Below are 18,223 nucleotides of genomic sequence, written 5' to 3' on the forward strand. Positions count from 1 at the left end.
CCTATTTTGTTTATGTCTCTCTCCACCACTAGAATGTAAGCTCTCCGAGTACAAGGACTTTGGTTTCGTTTAGTACTCTATTCTCAGCAACCAGAACAGTGCCTGCCTGATGCCTAGTAGGTACACGATAAATACCTGTTGCGCCACTTTTGATTTGCTTTCCCTCCTTCCTTGCCTCACTCTTGCTGCCCTGGGATTGCACCCGTGCCCCCATCCCCCTGGCACTGATGCATAAGCACATAACGTTTGACTCAAGCTCTGTTTTCTGGAAGACCCAGGCTACTATAGTAACTTGTTACAAATCACACAGCCGGTAAGAGACAGACCCAGGATTCAAACCCAAGCAGGCAGCGTAACTCCACAGCCATAGAGCCACCACCACTACCATTACTGTTCCTTCTTGGAGGCTCACCTGCAAAGGCTCAAGACAAGTTAATAGTTAAAAAGGGTAGATTCCCTACAGTCTCTACAATTCTACAGCCAATTGGTGTCACTTTTACCTGGCAATAGTACTCTTGGTTGGAACAAAGGAAAGACAGAATCACTTCTGGTTGGCAAAGGCGTGAACATACATGGAAATAAGAATTATCAATGAGCTGGTCAATTCATGAAATTTATACTCAAAATTTTTCTTAAGGTTACATGTAATTTTACAAGACCATTCATCATAGCACCAAGCCTAATAGTCCTTAATAGAAAACCGTCAAATAACAAATACTCCAGTTAATTTCCCACAGGTATAAATTATGCAAATAGTCATTTATATCTTCATTTACAATAGTCAATAAATAAGAGTGCATGTGCATACAATTTTTTTACAAAGATACCTTTTTTACAAAGCTACAGCTATGTATGTTCTAAATAGACAAAATAATTCTTGTACTACAAAATAACATTTTGCTTTTTTTTCAATAGTTCTCTTAGAGCTCTCAGTAAAAATATTCAGACATTATCAATTAAGTCCTGCCATGACATTACAAGAAACTGTAGCATTAAATCTGTTAAACGTATTACAGACCTTGAAAAAATAAATACCTATCATCAACCAATACAATACATTTTGAACAAACTCCTGCTTCCAGGATTAATAATTGGTCCTGACCGTGTACGGTAGGGAACAACCGTCCTTCCTCTTTTACTCTTTGTCTTTGGCTCATGCTACCAACGCCAACGCAAGTGATGCAGGTAGCTAACTCAGGGTGCAATTTCAAGGAGACAGGGTCTCTGCTTCACGGCACCCCTTACCCCAGTCCCACTCCCACCCCAGGGACATTCTATACAAACATGCCAGTCTTTGGCTTCAGGGATCCAGTGCTAGAATGCAAGCAGCCTCTGATTTGAGTGGAACTTCTGTGCCTATCTATTTCGAGTCTACGAGGGGACGGGGAAAAAGATGGGAAGGAGAGAAAGGTCCAGTTGTTTACATCTATATATGCCTGCAGCTGAACTTGTGAATTTCAAAGAATCCAAGAAAACTGCCTCGGATGCTGACTTAATTTAAGGAGACCAGTTTAGGTCTGGGAGTCCTAGGAAGCAGATCTCCCACATTCTACTCCAAACATTCACCTCACACCTTCAACAGACTACCTTTTATTTTACCAAACCCTTTCCAAAGGCACCTTTCTCAGATACTAAAGCCGGAAGCCATGCTCTAAGCTTTGGAATTCACTTACAAATGCAGAGGTGCATTTATTCTAAGCAAACAGGCCACTTACTGAGATTAAAAAACAAACAAACCTAATTTGCTAACCTTTGGATTTTTAAACCTAGGAAAGACTTTTAAAAAGAGGTCTCCCACCTTTCCACCCAGAGAGGTAAATGAATTATTCAAGGTGTCACAGCAGGTGGGCCGGAGCTAGGACCTGGGGTCCTGATGACCAGGCCAGTGCTATCCTACTTTGGAATAATGTCAACTCTCTAGGTTACAGACACTTTCAGTTTCTTTTTTTTTTTTAAATTTTTGGCCATACTGTGCAGCATGTGGGATCTTAGTTCCCCGACCAGGGATCGAACCCGCGCCGCCTGCATTGGAAGGCGGAGTCTTAACCACTGGACAGTCAGGGAAGTCCCCAGAGTTTCCTTTTAAAAAGTGCTTCAATCCTTGCGTGACATTTAGGAATACAGGCATGTTGTGGCTGTCCTCATAGCAAAGTCTTACAGAGAATAGGCTATTACTGGCTTCCGGTGGGTCTAAAAGAAGTCTGAACTTTTGCAAATGGAAAACAAACCTATTAAGAGACATTTTTCCATTCCTTTCTGCAACAATGCAAAAACCACAACTTGTCAATTCAAAACAAAGGAAAAATAATGATTCCTATCTCACAGGCCAACCAGTTCCAACTTCCTCCAAGTCATCCATGGTCTCATCCCTATTTTACTTGTGCTCTGCCCAGCACAGTGAGATTTGCTTTTTGAAGGAGGAAGCCTCACTTCTACTCTGAAAAGCATGTGTGAGAAGAAGTGAAGAGTGACTACCTGGGGGCATTAATTAAAGGCATTCAATCTGGGATGTTAGACACTGAGGTTAGGCTGCTAAAGGCCCTTTAGACGCAGTCCTTTTGGTTGTCAATTTGCAACCTTAGGTTAAAACCTGAACTTGGGGTCATTTAAAATTTTTAAAAATTTTCCAGTCATTTAAAGTTTTTTAAAATTTTTCAGTCATTTAAAAAATTTTTAATTTATTTTTAATTGAAGTATAGTTGATGGACAATATTCGTCATTTTTACCAAATGAGGATGAAGGAGATATTTAAGCAGTGTTGATAATGGGGTGGGGGTCAAAGTATGCAGAAACTTGGGAAGGAGAAGAACGCCAGGTGAGGGGTGCAATGCGACTGCTAAACCCGCCCAACTCTGAGATTTCCACCCACACTTGCCAACTAGGCCAAAGTCACCAACAATCAGAATCACATAAAGGCGTGACAAGCAGCAAAGTCTAGGGTGGAACTCAACGTCTGGAAGGAAGAGTCCATGATCACGGTCCTGCCACTTGCCAGCTCTATGACCTTGTTATCTTTCCTTCTTGTGTTTTAGCTTCCTCTCTGAAAGAACCACCTCCCGGGATGGTTGTTAAGGGTCCAGTGAGTTCGTGGGTACACGCTGGCTTCGGCTTCCTCTTGTAAAAGGCATGAGCTAGGTTTGAGAGAGCAGCTGGCAAGACGGAGGCGGGTTGGAGAGAGGCTAGAAGAAGTGATGGTAAACTGAATGAACTGAAAGGTCTAGTCAAAGCTTGGCGAGGAGGGACACGCAGACACGGAGCTACTGAGCATTTTACGACATTGTAACAAGCTCACAAGGGAGCTATTATTCACTCAGCAAATATGTACTGAGTGTCGATTCTGCACAGAAGATGCTCAGAGAGGTAATTTGCCCAGTCATCCAGATATCTGGAGACACAGCTGGGACTTGAACTTAGATCTGGCTGATTCCTGAACCTGCCCTCTTCCCCTTTTCCATAAAACCTCCTGGAGAAGGGAGAAGGGAATGATAAAAAGAAAGGGGTGGGGGGAGTTTCAGTTAAAGAGATTCCTGCTAGATGAAAGCTGCCCTTGACATCTAAGTGTCAGGGATTTTGAAGTTAGCAGTGGGAGCAGGGCGGTGGATTATTGAGTGGTGTGTGTATTTAAAACCATGTGGTCAAACAGCGTAAAATACCGGCTGTCTTCTTCCCATAAACGAGGATATTTTTCTGGCTTCTTGGTGCTACAGCCCAGGGCTGGGGTTTCATCAAGGTTTTCAGAACGAATTATAGGCACCTAAGTCGGTCTTCCCGCCGCTGAGGGGTCCGGCAATTCCAGAAAGCTCAGAGGGGCCCCGGAACTCTGATGACCTCTGCTGACCCTGGGAAGTAGGGGCTCAGAGCCTCCAGGCCTTTGCCCCTTCCCAAGCTGGTCGCGCCCACGGGGGTGGAGGACTTTGAAGGCTTGCAGGTCACTGTGGTACTGTCACACGTCCGAGCAAGGAGGGCCAGGGCTCACCTGGCGCCTGAAGCCACGGGGTCTGCATGAGACGGGAATGGAAGATTCTGGGCGCAATGCATGCAGAGTCCACACTTCACGGGTACTGGGCTCACTTCCCTGCACTGACTATTGTTCCTCAACAAGGTGCCTGACAAGAGGAAGAGCCGAAAAGATCTACAGGACTCAACATCCAGCAAAGAACCCGTGTCTCATTTCTTGGCTCCCTGACACTGGCTAACCGTTACGGCGAACTCCGCCGCTATTTCCAGCGAATAAGCGAGTGATCACTCACGCCAGCTCTCAGCCTTCAGCTGCTCAGCCCAGGCCAAGGCCTTCATCCTGAGAGCAGCTGGACGGGCCGGAGGAAGAGCCTGCTATTCAGTGGGGACTCCAGACAGCAGCTGCAGCCCCAAGACGTTCAGTCTCTCCCCAAAGGCGGTTTCAGCAGAGATGATGCAATGTCAGGGCAAGAGAAATAACACATGTGGACCCGGAGGGTTTCGTGGGCTCTTGTTTCCCGGCCAGAGTATCACTGGGAAGGTTCTGAGGAACCACGTGGATCTGAAACTCCCACATAGACCACCTCGGGGACTTGAGGACGTGAACAGAAATGGCTGGGAAGGTCTCCAAGCCAAAAGGAAAGAGAGGCCACGGCTCCAAACAGCAGTGGGCCTCCTGGAGAGTTAAGAAAACCCGAGCTTGCATGAAAGAGTGTGCACTTTCCAATGACACGACCACGGAAAGAGAACAATCCTTAACAAAGAAACCGCCGTGAATTCTGATATTCAGAGATACATTCTTTCCTTGTTTACTCTGGCTTGTGCCTGAGAGATCAGCTCTGTGATGTTCTGAGTCCTTGGTGACGAGGGAGGTGCAGTGTAGCTGCAGTGGCTAGAGGCTGGAGTTCTGTAGAAAACTTGGCATCCAGACGTCCCTCCCGAGGGCACTAACCAGCAGTGTGACTAGTCATCTCTCCTTCCTGATCATCAGTTTTCTCATGTCTTAAATGAGGCACTAGACCCTTCCGTGGTCCCTAAGGCTATCAAATAACCTATAATTTAGGAAGATCGACTACACAGGCAGGCAGCCTCCAAATCTCCTGCCTTCTGTGAGTTCGACCCTCACAAAGAGCAGGCTCGCCCTGCATGGGGACGGGGAGAGAGAGCTGAACCCCAGAAAGGGAGAAGCAGCCTGTGCCCAGGGTGGCTTCTAGGGGGGCACAGAGTGGGGTACTCCCTGGTTCCCAGTGCTGGTGGGAGCCCCACTCCCTACAGAGGCCAGGCTTGACCAGGAGGAATCGCTCACCAAGTTCCAAACGGCCAGCCAAGAGAGGGAGCAGCCAGTTTGTTCGCTGGCCGACACCAGTGCGGACGACCTGTTTCCCAGTGAAGTGACGGTGGCAAAGAAAACCTAGAAGGTGCATGACTCCGAGAAGCGGGAGTGTGGCGGGGAACGGGAGCTCTAGGATGGGTTCGTCGGGGCAGGAGGTGGAAAGGAGGGAAGGAAGGAGAGTCCTACCTGTGCTGGGGCATCCAGGGGAGCTCCAGGTGCCCTCCCGCCCCTCCTCACTTGGCCCAGCATTACACGAAGGCACTCGCAGACCGTGGCTCAGCAGGACTCCGGGCACGTTCACAAGCGCGCCCACAGAGCAGCGAGCCACCTAACAAGCAGGGAGACAGCAAACGTGGAGCCTGCGACTCAAGATGGTGTCTTCCCCGCTGAAACCCCAGGGAAATAAGAGCAAAGCACTGGAAGTGATGGAATCAAAAGACAAGGGGATGAAGAGCAGGTGGCAGCAGGCGCGAGATGCCAACCCACGTACGGCGGGGGCAGAGATGAGGGAGACGGGAGCAGGGCCGAGGAATCGCAACACCACGCACTGCCTGTGCAGAGGGGAGGCACCAGCTCCCAGCGGCGTCAGCAGCCTGCTCCTCGGGGGGAAGCGGAGGAGCTCTAACCCAGGGACGCCAGGCACAGCGAAGCGGGAGCGATTCAGTGAGTCCACACGCCGACTGTGACGAGATGCCTGCTCAGAGCCAGGATGCGGGCGCTCAGGTGTGTGCCGGCATCTCTGGGCACGGCCCTCCAGTCCGTGCACGGCACAAAGGTGCCTGGCTGAGGGGGCAATTGGCGAGTTAAAATCTAGCCCTTACTCTGTTCCTCAAGCCTTTCCCTGGAGAAAGAGGCAAAAGATGCCTCCTGCCAGTTTGGCCAAGTGCCCACGGGTGGCTTCTGCTCAGAGGGGCACCTATTTCTAAGTCATCCATCCACTCAGAGGGAATGCCCTTTTTGAAACTGCATGAGGGCCCTGCATAGGCTAGTAGCACCTCAGCGTTATGTGCCTTTATCTCAGGCAGGAGAGAAGTGGAAATATCTCTAAAGAAACACAATGAGAAAAGACCTGCAAAATATTGATATGTGTGATCCTCCCATGAAGAGTCCAGGCGCCCACCTGGGGACCCTACAGAAAAATCCACCAGTTGACACACAGAACTTCCTATCCATTTTGTGATGTATCATTCTTACACATGAACCGATCCACAGGATCACTAGATATCTGAAGAAAACTTGTAATGTGAAAGACAGAGAGTGCGACTAAGAGAAAGAGAACTTAGAGGAAATAAAGGCAAAACAGAGAGCAGAAAAGAACTTCCCCCAAACCCCACTATCGTGAACATCCACAGAGAAATAAGTTCTGCACCCATGAAACAAGAACAGGACACTATAAAACGTTTTGGAAATTAAAAATGAATAAAACATTCATCAGGTATATTGAGAAGATAAAGCTAAATAACTACCTTTGAAAGCAGATCAAAAAAAATTAAGAGATGAGAAATAGAAAAGATAAAAAAATATTAGAGGTCTAGCCTGGGAAGTCCAACATTGGAACAGCAGGTGGTACAGAAAGAAAGAATGTGAACAATTACAAGAAAATTTAAGAAGTTTCTCATGAGAACCCAGCACGAGGTACACCATCAAGGGTACAACACCATCGGGACAGTTCAGAACACTAAGAGTGAAGGGATCTTACATGTTTCCCGGGAGGGTGGAGAAACCCAAGTCACAGCTAAAGGCCTGGGAATCGGAATGGCATCAGGAATCTCAACAACCACGATGGGGGTGGGTGGGTGGGAGGGTATTATTTTCCACCCACAATTCTATATCCAGCTACACCTGGGTAAGGGCAGAAAAAGGATATTTTAAGTTATACAAAATCTCAAAATATTTACAATAATATTTACTTCCCACGTTCTTTTCTAAGAAAGTTACGAAGGAACGTGCCACACCAAAATCATCATCATCATCAATCATCCATCATCAAGGAGGGAGAAAAAATGTGACGAGAAAGGACGTGTAACTATAGTACACTACTTGGCTCACGAGTTAACAGTCCTCATATGCCCACAGTGAAGAGAGATGTACCAAATAACACATCCAACTATACTGGAAAAACAAAGCACAGTATGGGTAAGAGCAAGATCCTTCTCTACCACGGTAGCAAGCCAGTAGATGTTTCTAGATTAATTTTAAAAATAAAAGAAGAATAAGCATGTTATGTAGAAATGCGAAGGTAAATATTAGAAGAAACAGCTAAAGAGGTGAAAGTGTTCCTTCTAGAAGGCAACCCACAGGGCATTGCTCGTTTTCGTTAAAAGTCTTATAGTATTTGTTTCTTTTTAAACTATGAACATGTATTACTTGATAAGAATTAAACATAAATTCTTAAATAGAAGCCATGGAGTGGTTTGTCCTTCAGGCTTCTCACCCACCTTCTATACCTGACTTCTTTCACACACGCCTGTAATCAAGTGAGATTTTTTTTTCTTTAAAAAAAAAAAATCAGTTTGCTGCCACCCTGAACCAAATGACTTTCAGGCATCTTGCCAGTGGATGGTTTTAAACAACATGACGCTTTGTAATGGGTGAGAGAAGAAACCTGCAGAGACTTTTCTGAACAAGGTCTAGACCCGTAAAATGAAATGATTAATGTTTGGGTCAGCTCTTCCCTGGCTTTTCAAGCATCTAATTTAGGTGAGGACTGCATGGTGTCCAGGGTTATAAAATATCACACACATAATCGTTATGATCTGTACCTTTCAGCTTTCAGTGATGCCAGGGAGGTCACTAATTAGCTCACTTTCCATGGGACACTAGGCCTTCGAGATGGAATCGCTCCAAACCCCCAACAGCTTTCAGCTGGGAAGGCTTAGATTCGTTCGTGGAGAGAAAGCAGCCTATAGCCAGAGCGGGTTAGAGGCCAGGCTTTGGCTGTCATCGACTCAAATGCGCTACGTCAATTCTTTTGGCCATTCTGGAATTCTGTAAACTTGAGACCCTCTGCTTGAAATAAGCAAATCCCTGCCTTGCTGAGAGAGAAGCGTGATTCCTGGAGTACCAACAAAGCTGGTGTGTCAGCTGACAAGCTGTTAGAGCTCTCGAGGGTATTCCAGAAGGAACATCCAATGAGCCTGAAAGCGAACAAAGCTTCCTCATGGGAAAAACACGAGAAAAAACAAAGGTCAGTGGTTGACCTAAAAATTTTGGTTTTGTTTAAATGAGGACATTCTTATCTCTTCATTTTATTATTATTTTTTTTCAGGACATTCATGGGCCCAATGGAAGTTCCCTAAAAGAGGGGACAGCTCTGGATGGGGCATCAGGGGGCCTGGGTACACTTGCAAGTCCGCTCCTGGTTGGCGGTGTGACCTTGGTCAACCAGCTCCGCCTCTCTGGGCTCAGCAGAGGAGATGCTGTCTGAGTGCCCCTCCTGACCTAATAGGCTGTGGTTTTATAAGTCTCACCACAGACACGCTTTCTGAGGGGGAGGACAATGGGAGGAGGAAGTAATACATAGGGACGCATGGCCTGCATCTTGACAGGAAGCAGGAAGCGGAGGGAGCCCAGGGCAGAAGGAAGATGGAAGGGCAGGTGGATGCCGCTGTCCTCTCACCACCTGCCTGTTCTGGTTACTTCTCGGGGTGCTTTCCAGAAACCCTTTTCCTTTTCAAGAAACCCATCCTAACTGACCACGAAAGATGCCTGTGCTGAGACTCGCACTGTGAGGCAGGTGTGCACAAAAGCCCTCTCGGAGCAGGAACGTGCTGGACCACTTCCTGCTCTAACATCAGTCAGAGCTCATTCTCAGCCAGGCCACCTCTGCATTCCTCCTCGGGACTTTCGGGGTTTTTTTTTGACAGTGCCCCCACGGGGCCTTGGGTACCAGCACAGATGCCTCAGGAGGCACAGGTGGAAGCTGGGAGCTGCCCAGGCAAAGCGAGAGGGATCCCAGGCCTTGCCCTGTGTCAGCCAAAAGCACCCTGTGCTTTTCAGGTATCAATTAGACTGGCCCCTGAGAATCCACTTGAAAGGAGGATTCCATAGGTGGGAAAGGTTTGCAAATCACAGCTTTACCTCAGTTCAATCGATGCAAAAGCAAAATTAAAATGCATGCCCCCCACAAAAAAGAAAACGAGGGTGAACAAGTGTGCACTGCAGCTCACGACCTAGCCTTCACTTTCCTGGAACTTTGCCGTTCACGAATGCCCTTTGCTGGACCCGGCAGCTTTGTGCTGCTCTGATACCCGCCCAGAGAAAACGACCAATCACCAGACCACAACAGGTGCGTGGACCCCCAGCACCTTCCCTCAGACTCCCCTCTCAGAGGAAAGTAGAGCAGTTTTCTTCCCAGTGGGGGTCTCCCTGAGGCATCCACCCTATTTCTCATCAGAAGGCGAAAAACTCAGGTCCATCTGGGACCTTAAAAACCAGCACGTGGGGCGAGCTAAGACCCAGTCATGAGTACTAGTAACAAGGCTTAATAGCTGACAGAGCAAGGCACGCAAACAAACCCACCCAAGGATCTGGCCACACACCTGAGTGTTGAGTCCACAGCCAAAGAGAAAAGCGTGCTTAGGACTTACAGGAGAAAAAGGAAACGTGAAAAAGAAAAGTGGAGAGAGGGAGTCTTAAGTTTCCTCGGAGGTCCTCCACCACCTGCAGAAGTGCCCCATCCAGAACAGGCAATAAAAGGAAGTAAGGAGACTGCCCACCCCTGGCCAGGATCCTGTCGTTTTATTATGCAGACGCACGCATCAGAGTCCGCTGAGGTCCAGCTGGGGGAAGAGTAGCAGGCAGTAAACCAGGAGCCAGAGGAAGATAAAGGACATCGTGTCTGGCTGCTGGACGAACTGCATCAGCGAGTCGCTCTGTGGGCTGTGGATCTCTTGCAGCCCGGCTTCTTCCAAGTTGTTGGCCTTCCTGCAGGAGGGGAGACACACCAAGGCAGTCGCAAGTGGGTCCCCAGCCCAGTGGAGCCCCCTCCCTCCCTGTACGCCAGCCTCACTGCCCAGCTGGAGAGCTGAGGGCTTCCCAGTGAGGTGCAGACCCAGGCGGAGGGGGCTGGGTCCCAGGGTGCTTTGAGCTTTCAACCCCACTCAGTTCATCTTCACAGCGCCAAGAGGGAGGCACTGTTAGCCCCATTCTGCAGATGGGCATACTGAGCCTCATGGAGAGGGGGTGGGAGGGGGCTTGCTCAAGGCCATACAATGACCTTGTGATACAGCTGGGACCTGGACCAGGTCTACACCCAGTCCAGGATGCTTTCCCTTACACCGCAGTGCCCTTAACGCAGAGTTAGAAGCTGATGCCTCTTTGTTCTTCCCTAGGAACAGAGGAGACTTCCTAAGGAATCTGAAGAAAGAATCGGAGGTTCCCTGATCATTTAAAAACAGCCATCAGCAACAAAAAGACACACCTCTGTACCACCAAGTTTTTGTTTTTGTTTTTGGAATCTAACCTTGCAAATAATTACCAGGTTACCAGATTTTGGTCAGATGTATCTTTCTTCTCTTATTTTAACAGAAGGTAGTGCTAAAGTGACATTTTAGTTTTGCCTGGTGGAGAAAGCCCAGAAGGGGACTGTGTGGTGGTGACAGGAAAGGGTCAGAAGCCATAATCTGATTGCAGTTGGGCTTGGGGGCCTCTGCTTGCAGATGCATTTGTAGAACCTAGAGTGTAAGCTTCTCAGGGTCATTTGGGGCTTCTCAGGGTCATCAGGGTGATGGAGATTATGAGAAGCGAAAACTACCTCCTCCTCCCTAGACCATCTCCTGATACAATGAAAGGCCAGGCCAAGAAGGGATTAAACCTTTGCCCTGGTCTGGAAACTGAGCGATTCCCACACAGATAACAGACAACGGACAGAATTTCTTTCTCCTCCTTAAAACTGTTTTTAGAGAAATTTTAAACTGTATATTTTTATTGCAAGGGTAATAAATGCTCAAAAGCATGGAAAACACGACTGTACTTCTCAACCTTGCAGGTTCAATTTTCAAAGACTCCATCTCATAAAAGCTAAAAGTACTATTTTCCTATGAGGATGTCAAACCTGGTGGAAAACGTGAATTAATATTGCCATTTTATGGCAGGGGAGGGAAACAAATCTTGCCTCTTTTTTTAGTAGCCAGACAGGTGGACTTGTAAAGATTACACTCCTGGGTGTTGGGCAATTTTCAGACAAGGTCTCTCCATGCCAATCATCTAAGTCCTTCCAAGCCAATTCAGATCCGTGGCAAATATTTTTAAAAACTCAATTAAATTAAGTGATTCAATAACTTTAACAGAGATAGGGGCATCTCAGAGTTGTCAGAGTTTTAGATTTCTCTGCCTGCCTATGTTCTAAACGGGCCGTGTTCCAGCAATTCGACACTCTTAGTCTAGGTCATTTTGTTCTCCAACAGTAAGAAATACTTTCATAGACATCCTGGCATGTTTGCATTCCCTCTTCATGTCTGTTCTGATGCCACAAAACTGTGAAATCAGCTCAGTGAGCTTCTGAGTATTGTACCTGCAGTGGTGACACAGAATGAACACAGTTGTCAGGGGCTACTGCGTTTAGAACACACACAGTATCCCGTCCCTACCTCTTCTGCCTGTATCTGCCTCGGAGGGCCGGCTTATACCACTGTGTCATCTAAATACAGCCACAGGCTCATGACCCAGACCTGTCTTTAAACCGAGTCATTTTCTGAACCATGCCCTGCCCATCAACATGAACTCATATCTAATTTCCCCTCCCACTCATATTCAATTTCCGTTCATTTTTTCCAGAACGAGTATTTTCTTGCATGAGTCCAGACTATTAATACTGTTATCCAACACAGCCTTGTTGGAGAATAGCCACCCCCAGAAGGTAGGCTGCGTAATTAAAGAAAAAATATCCTTTTAAGCCCCACCAAGCTTGGACCACTGCCACCTACCTGGTTAACGTTCGGTTTCTTCTGTCATCCTGATCTGGTGCGTTCCTCAGCTGAACACAGCTAAAACGATCCTACAGTGAAATTTATAAACAAAACCCCGCAACCCAGTTAGTAAAGATGAAATCTCTGAAACAGAAAATGAAATGATTTTAAACATACAGAGTCGAGCATGCCATGATTTTCTCAATCTTGCGAACATCAAGTTCCAAAGTAAAATGACTATGCAGTGTTCTACGTTATTCCCACTGGGGGACGGAAGGGTCCCCTCCTCCATAACAACCTGAATCAGGGCAAGCTGTGGATCCCAGGGCTTTGGGTCCCAACACATCCACAGCTAAGAGGTTGCGAAGACAAAGTGAACCCTCTGCTTATGGGGCACCTCTGTCTTTGAACGTGATCTTTCTGGACGTGTGTGCAGGGGTGGGGTCTTAGATGCGTTTGTTATGACAAAGATGCCTTTGGGCTTTAAAATCATCACTTTATTTACATCCCCTATTGCCCAAACTGGACATCTGATCGGACTATGCTTAGTGACAAGGTTTCAATTTGCTTGTCTTCTATCCCAAAGCATAGCTGTTGCAAGTCAGTAATTTCAAAGCTCTGGGCTGGGGAGGAGGAGGGATGGAAAGGAATTGATTAGCAGGGGCCGGATGAAAGAAGAAGAAATTCACATACTAACCGATTCCGAAGACCTATTAGCATGTTGTTGAACGTAAATGCTGGAGTCACTGTGACTTGTCCTGCAAAATAAACACACGTTTTGAATTGGTGCCACCAAGAACTTCTTGCTGCCCCCATCCTGAGGCTGCCACATGTGGAGTTAGGCAAGCTCTGATTTCTGACCTAGTGATGGAAATGAGACATGGTATCCAGTAGACCCACTCGGGGTGGAGCGTGTTTACAAACAGCAGGATGATGTGAAAGGGACACACTGAGCCCTCGTTAACAAGAAAAAAAAAGAAAAAAAACAGTGAGAAAGAATTTCAAATAGAAAGCAGACCACATATTCTTAAAAATCATAGGATTTGGGGGCAGGAAGGGATCTCTTTTTCTAAGTATCCCATAGTCTTGGAACTCACCAGATGTCCTCTGCAAGCTAAAGTCAGACCTGGGCTGAGACCTGGGCCCTGGACTCCCTTTGCAGTGTTCCCTGCTGTGCACAGGCTGCTGACTGCCTAGCTCTTGGGCTGACCACCTCTTTTCCTTTCATACACGAGAAGGCTGAATTTCTGACTATATCTTTGAGGCTGATGTGTTCCTCTGATCTTCCAATAAAGCTGGCTCACTCAGGGCTAAGGCAAAAAGATACCCAACCAGAGGCCTGGGCTGTCATCCGGGCTCCTGGATGATTAACTGGCAACCTTGGTCAAATATTTACATCTCTGATCAGTTTTCCTTATCTGTGAAATGGATCATCATTCCCACCCTACCTACTTCATGGAGCTGGCGGGGATACTAGCCTACTGCAGGTCAAAGTGGCCCTGCCCTATTGCTCCACAGGAGAAAGAGGTGTTGCATGTGGATGGGCCTGATACAGAGACAGTCATGTTAGTTTCCTCAAGGCAGACCTACTATGTGGCATTATGGGGTCTGGGAAAGAGGCACCTGACTCACGAGTTTATTCCCATGATTGGCAGCCTTGTTGTTCCCGCCCATGGCTGTCCTCCAAACATCCCCAAGCTCTTCCCTTTCCTGGGGCACGTTTCCAGCTAGCAGGTTTTGAGCACCTACTACATGCCAGGGGCGGGGCTAGGCCTAGGGAAACTTCAGTCCTTTTCCTCAATCCAAAGCCTGTGCTAGTTTTTCCTGGCTGGTATCACAGCACAGAAATGAAACAAAATGCACCTACAAAGAAAAAAATAGGGCTTCCCTGGTGGTGCAGTGGTTGAGAGTCTGCCTGCCGATGCAGGGGACATGGGTTCGGGTTCGTGCCCCGGTCCGGGAAGATCCCACATGCCACGGAGCAGCTGGGCCCCTGAGCCATGGCCGCTGGGCCTGCGCGTCCAGAGCCTGTGCTCCGCAACGGGAGAGGCCACAACAGTGAGAGGCCCGCGTACCGCAAAAAAAAAAAAAAAAAAAAAGACACTGGTGCCTGGAACCCAACAGTGCCCATAAGAGTCAACTCAACAAGTGGTCCTGGAAACACAGGACCACTCTCCACTCCCCCCCAGACCACATATTTGTAATGTTTTCTAGTAAAAAAGCTCATCCCTGGGCGGGGGGTGGATCTCATTTTTCCCTCTCCCCCTTTTTTTTCAGTATGCTTTCTTGAAGGTGGTTTTTGTGTTATAGTCAAATCACTATGAGACGTATTCATGTTTGCATCCCGAACTTCATTCTTTCAGCAAAGCATGATCAGGAGGCTACTGTGTGCGGGGCCCCGAGCTAGATGCTGAGGACCCACTCCTCCAGGAGCCTGCCGTGGACTGCGAGCAGCCATTCACTCATCATCCCCCGCGAATAACTTTTGTTCTTTGGATGCCGACTATAAGGCAGGTGCCGAGCTAAATGCTGGGATACGCTGGTGTGCCCTCCCTGCCTCCAGGGAGCTGGCTCACCGTCTAGGGGAAGAGCAGGTGATAAATACATCCTTCCATAAATGATTATAGAAATTATTGCTTTGATCAATGCTGTGGAGAAAAAGAACAGAGGCTATGAGAATACAGAAAGGGGAATCAAAAATAGCCTGGAAGAATCCAAGAAGGCTGCTTGGAGGAAGTGGTAGTGGAGCTGAGACCCAAGGGAGCAGGCAGGGGACAGAGGGTCCTCAAGGATGAAGGAACTTATGTTGGGGGGCATTCCAGGACCTCAACTAAGGCCAGGGTGCTTAGTGTGCTAGGGATGGGGGAGAGGGTGACCGAGGGTGGATGGAGATGAGGCTGGGGGACAGGCCACGAGGGGTGGGGTCCTGCAGGCTCTGGACCAGCGGCCTTTCTGCTGAGACCAACGGGAAGCCAAGGGGGTGACTGACAGCCAGGAAAACATCCTGTGCCTTCCCTGGGAAGAGAGATGTCGGGGCTCTCTCATTCCATAGTCTCGGCCAGGCAATGACCTCTCTGAACTCAGTTCTCTCGAGTGTAAAACGGGGAGGGCAGGTGAGACGGCCGTGAGCACAGGACGGGCGCCGGGGTGCGCGTTCATTCGTGGGCATGAGCGCCCCTCTATGCTGTCCGATTACTTTTGGCGTGTAGCTTCTACCTCGGCGAAAATGCTTCATAATAGCTACAGCTTTGCCTGACGTGAGATGGGATGGAGGAACTGGGAGATCAGAGTAAAACCTTTGCACTGAAAGGTCAGCCAGGCCTCACGCCCACAGACACCGAAATATCGGTTTACGTTTCCACATCCCTCCCCCACGGTTCCATCTTCACCAGGGCAGGTTTTGCTGGTCCTTCCGAAGCAGCACGCACCCAATTCACTTGCTTTGCCCCACCATGCCCCTCTGGTCTCTCCTCCCGTGCATTCACTTGCTTTGCCCCACCATGCCCCTCTGGTCTCTCCTCCCGTGCCCCCTCGCATTCAACAAATATTACCTGAGGTGCCTGCTATGTGCCAGCTGTTCCTCAGGCTGTTTCTTCCACTTGGAAAGTCCCCTGTTTCCCTCTCCCAAACCCAAATCCCACTCAGCCCTCAAGGCGGAATTCCAATGACGTCTCAGCGCCTAGGCTGCCCTGACCCTCTCCGCCTGCCTCTGAGGTCTCACCGGGAAACCTCACTTGCCTCTTACACCTAAGGTGCCCACCCAGTCCCAGCAGGATAGACGGAGCACGTCTCCTCTCCCTCCAGCTGGGAGACCCTGGAGGGCGGAGCCATGGCGGACCTCTTCCGAAGTCCCCATGTCCCCACCACATAGTGACCGCTCAAAGACTGCTTAGGGAGAAGCGGGGCAGGCTGGCAAATGACCAGTGGCCCCTCCTGAGTTGTGGTTGAGTAGATGACAGCCCTGGACCACTTGCCTGGAAGCGCTCATCTGCACTTAGGGCGGGGTCGGGTCCAGCTGCACGTGAGACATAGACGTCTGCCGGCTAGTCACAGCCAAGGGCAGGGAGGAGGACTCTGGGAGTCACGGGCTAAGGTAGCAGCAGCCTTCCGTGGTGCCTTGAGCCTGCTCCCCCGGGCTCCCGTCTGCCCTCCCTTTGTCCCCCACAGCTCAGCACGGGAGACAAGAGGAGGGCAGGTGGGAAGCAGGGCACCGGCCGGCCTCTCCTCCGGCTCTCCCTGTATGCGCTTCCCCCACTCACTCCCCCAGGGCTTATCTCAATAATTTCCCTTTGCATCCAGCATGGCTCACCCAGCACAGCCAACGCGGGGTCACAGAAGGAACGTGGACCATGGCACCTGACAGGTCTGGGTCCAAGACCCCAGCTGTTCCATCTCCTAAGCTGGGAGGTACCCTCCAAGCTTCCCAGCGATGCACAATCCCACCTACCTGCCTATCGGGGTGCCCACGAGAATTGACGAACACATGTATGGGAAATGCCCGATACATAAGGGCTTGTAAATGGTGATCTTTGTGATGATGAGGGATAATGGGGAGAGACCAGGGTCTTCTGACATTCAGCAGCTACCTATTTTCCCCGGGACAAATCCGGACCATCCAGTGGCCTCAGAGTGACAGAGCAGATGTGTGCTACACGCTTCCTGGCACTCAGAGCTCAGTATCCTCCCTGCCCACTCCTCCCCTGTGGTGAATCGACCACCCTAACTGCCTTGGACCCAAACTCGTGGGTGAAGCGGTCATATTAAAGTCCAGCTTCCATGCGACAGTGATACATGGTCCCCTCCACGCATATGCAGTGCCTCCCTACTGATCCTGTAAGATGCTTATAAACGGCTAAGTTTGGTCTCTACCTAGCCTGACCGGAGGTTATCAGGGGCCACAGACGGCCGGCAGAGTCTCCAAGGCTATTACTTTTCATACTCGACCCCTACGTACGGTTCAGCCACCTCTCTGCTCACTGCCAGTTTCCACCCAAAGCTCCTTGGAGCGAGGAGAGAAGGCAAAGTTCAGGGGCTTCTGGTTTTGCTGATTACGGGCAGGTCTGATATTGTTTGGGGGAGGTCAGTGGGGGAGCCCAGGTGTGAAGAAAGAGGACTTTGCCTGAATCTGTTTCCCTTGCTGTCCAGCCCCACCCCTGCGTCCCCCATCCAATCAGAAACCGGAAATGGGATGAGTTCAGAGAGTAGCTTCCCAGCTCAGGCTCTGGGGTGAGAAGTTGTTAATCAAATACCTGGAAAGGACATTGTGGTCACAGGTGTCTTCTTCCAGGTCATCTGAGGAGCGAACAGTTCCGGGTGCTAAAAATATTGAACTTTCTACGTGGTCCACGTGTTTTCTTTTTTCCTTTTTTTTACTGCTGATCGGTTCTTCCATTACCTTTTCTTCTAATGGGTTTGCTAAGTTTTCCGAGTTTGGAAATTCCTGGGACCGAAGGATATGACAACCAAACACAAGTCAGAATTTTATGCTGAGATGTTGAGTGCGTGACACCACCCGGCAGCGCCCTGCTCCACCTTGACTCCGAGGGCCAGCTAGGGCGCCCCTTCCAATCCTGCCTCTTCCATGGGTTCCTTCCAGCACAGCCCACCATGGAGCCCACCCGAACTGTTGCTCCCCGGGCAGAGTTCCAAATGCTCCAGACTAATTGATCGAAAACAGCATGGGTTTTACAGTCAGTAAGACCTGGTTTCAAATCCTGGCTAAGTCAGCTATCTGACCTTGAGCAACTGACTATCTCTCTGATCCTTGGTTTCCTTGTCTGTCAAATGGGTATAAGGATTATCAGCCTCTTCCCACTATACCACAGTGCTTCCTATAAAGGACGTCCCTCACAGTGGACAGTGGTTGGATCTTTCACACAACCATCATCCACTTAAACAGAGGAACAAATCTTAGAGGCCAGGTGGGCCAAGGGGTGTGAAGGTGGCTCCTGTGTTTGGAGAGATGAAGCTTCACTGTGCTTTTGGCCGAAGGTGTATGGTAGTGCCACCTTTGTAGCATTTATAT

General features: G+C 49.0%; 1 protein-coding gene across 2 annotated transcripts in view; it reads right to left on the reverse strand.

The window, feature by feature from the left end:
- Window positions 1-556: 556 nt before the first annotated feature.
- Window positions 557-18,223, reverse strand: part of CLMN (calmin) — a 124,928-nt gene continuing 107,261 nt past the window's right edge. The window contains exons 10-14 of one of the 2 annotated variants that reach the window (XM_081227570.1): window positions 17,448-17,638; window positions 12,896-12,956; window positions 12,217-12,287; window positions 11,708-11,804; window positions 557-10,216 (exon numbers count right to left, since the gene is read on the reverse strand). In XM_081227570.1, the coding sequence (XP_081083696.1) occupies window positions 10,034-10,216; window positions 11,708-11,804; window positions 12,217-12,287; window positions 12,896-12,956; window positions 17,448-17,638 (603 nt within the window). In that variant the 3' untranslated portion in view covers window positions 557-10,033. The remainder of the gene's footprint in view (window positions 10,217-11,707; window positions 11,805-12,216; window positions 12,288-12,895; window positions 12,957-17,447; window positions 17,639-18,223) is intronic. The other variant, XM_081227569.1, reaches the window with a different exon arrangement.

Source organism: Mesoplodon bidens (genome assembly GCF_964165515.1).
Source record: "Mesoplodon bidens genome assembly, chromosome: 3".
NCBI classification, from domain to species: Eukaryota; Metazoa; Chordata; class Mammalia; order Artiodactyla; family Ziphiidae; genus Mesoplodon; species Mesoplodon bidens.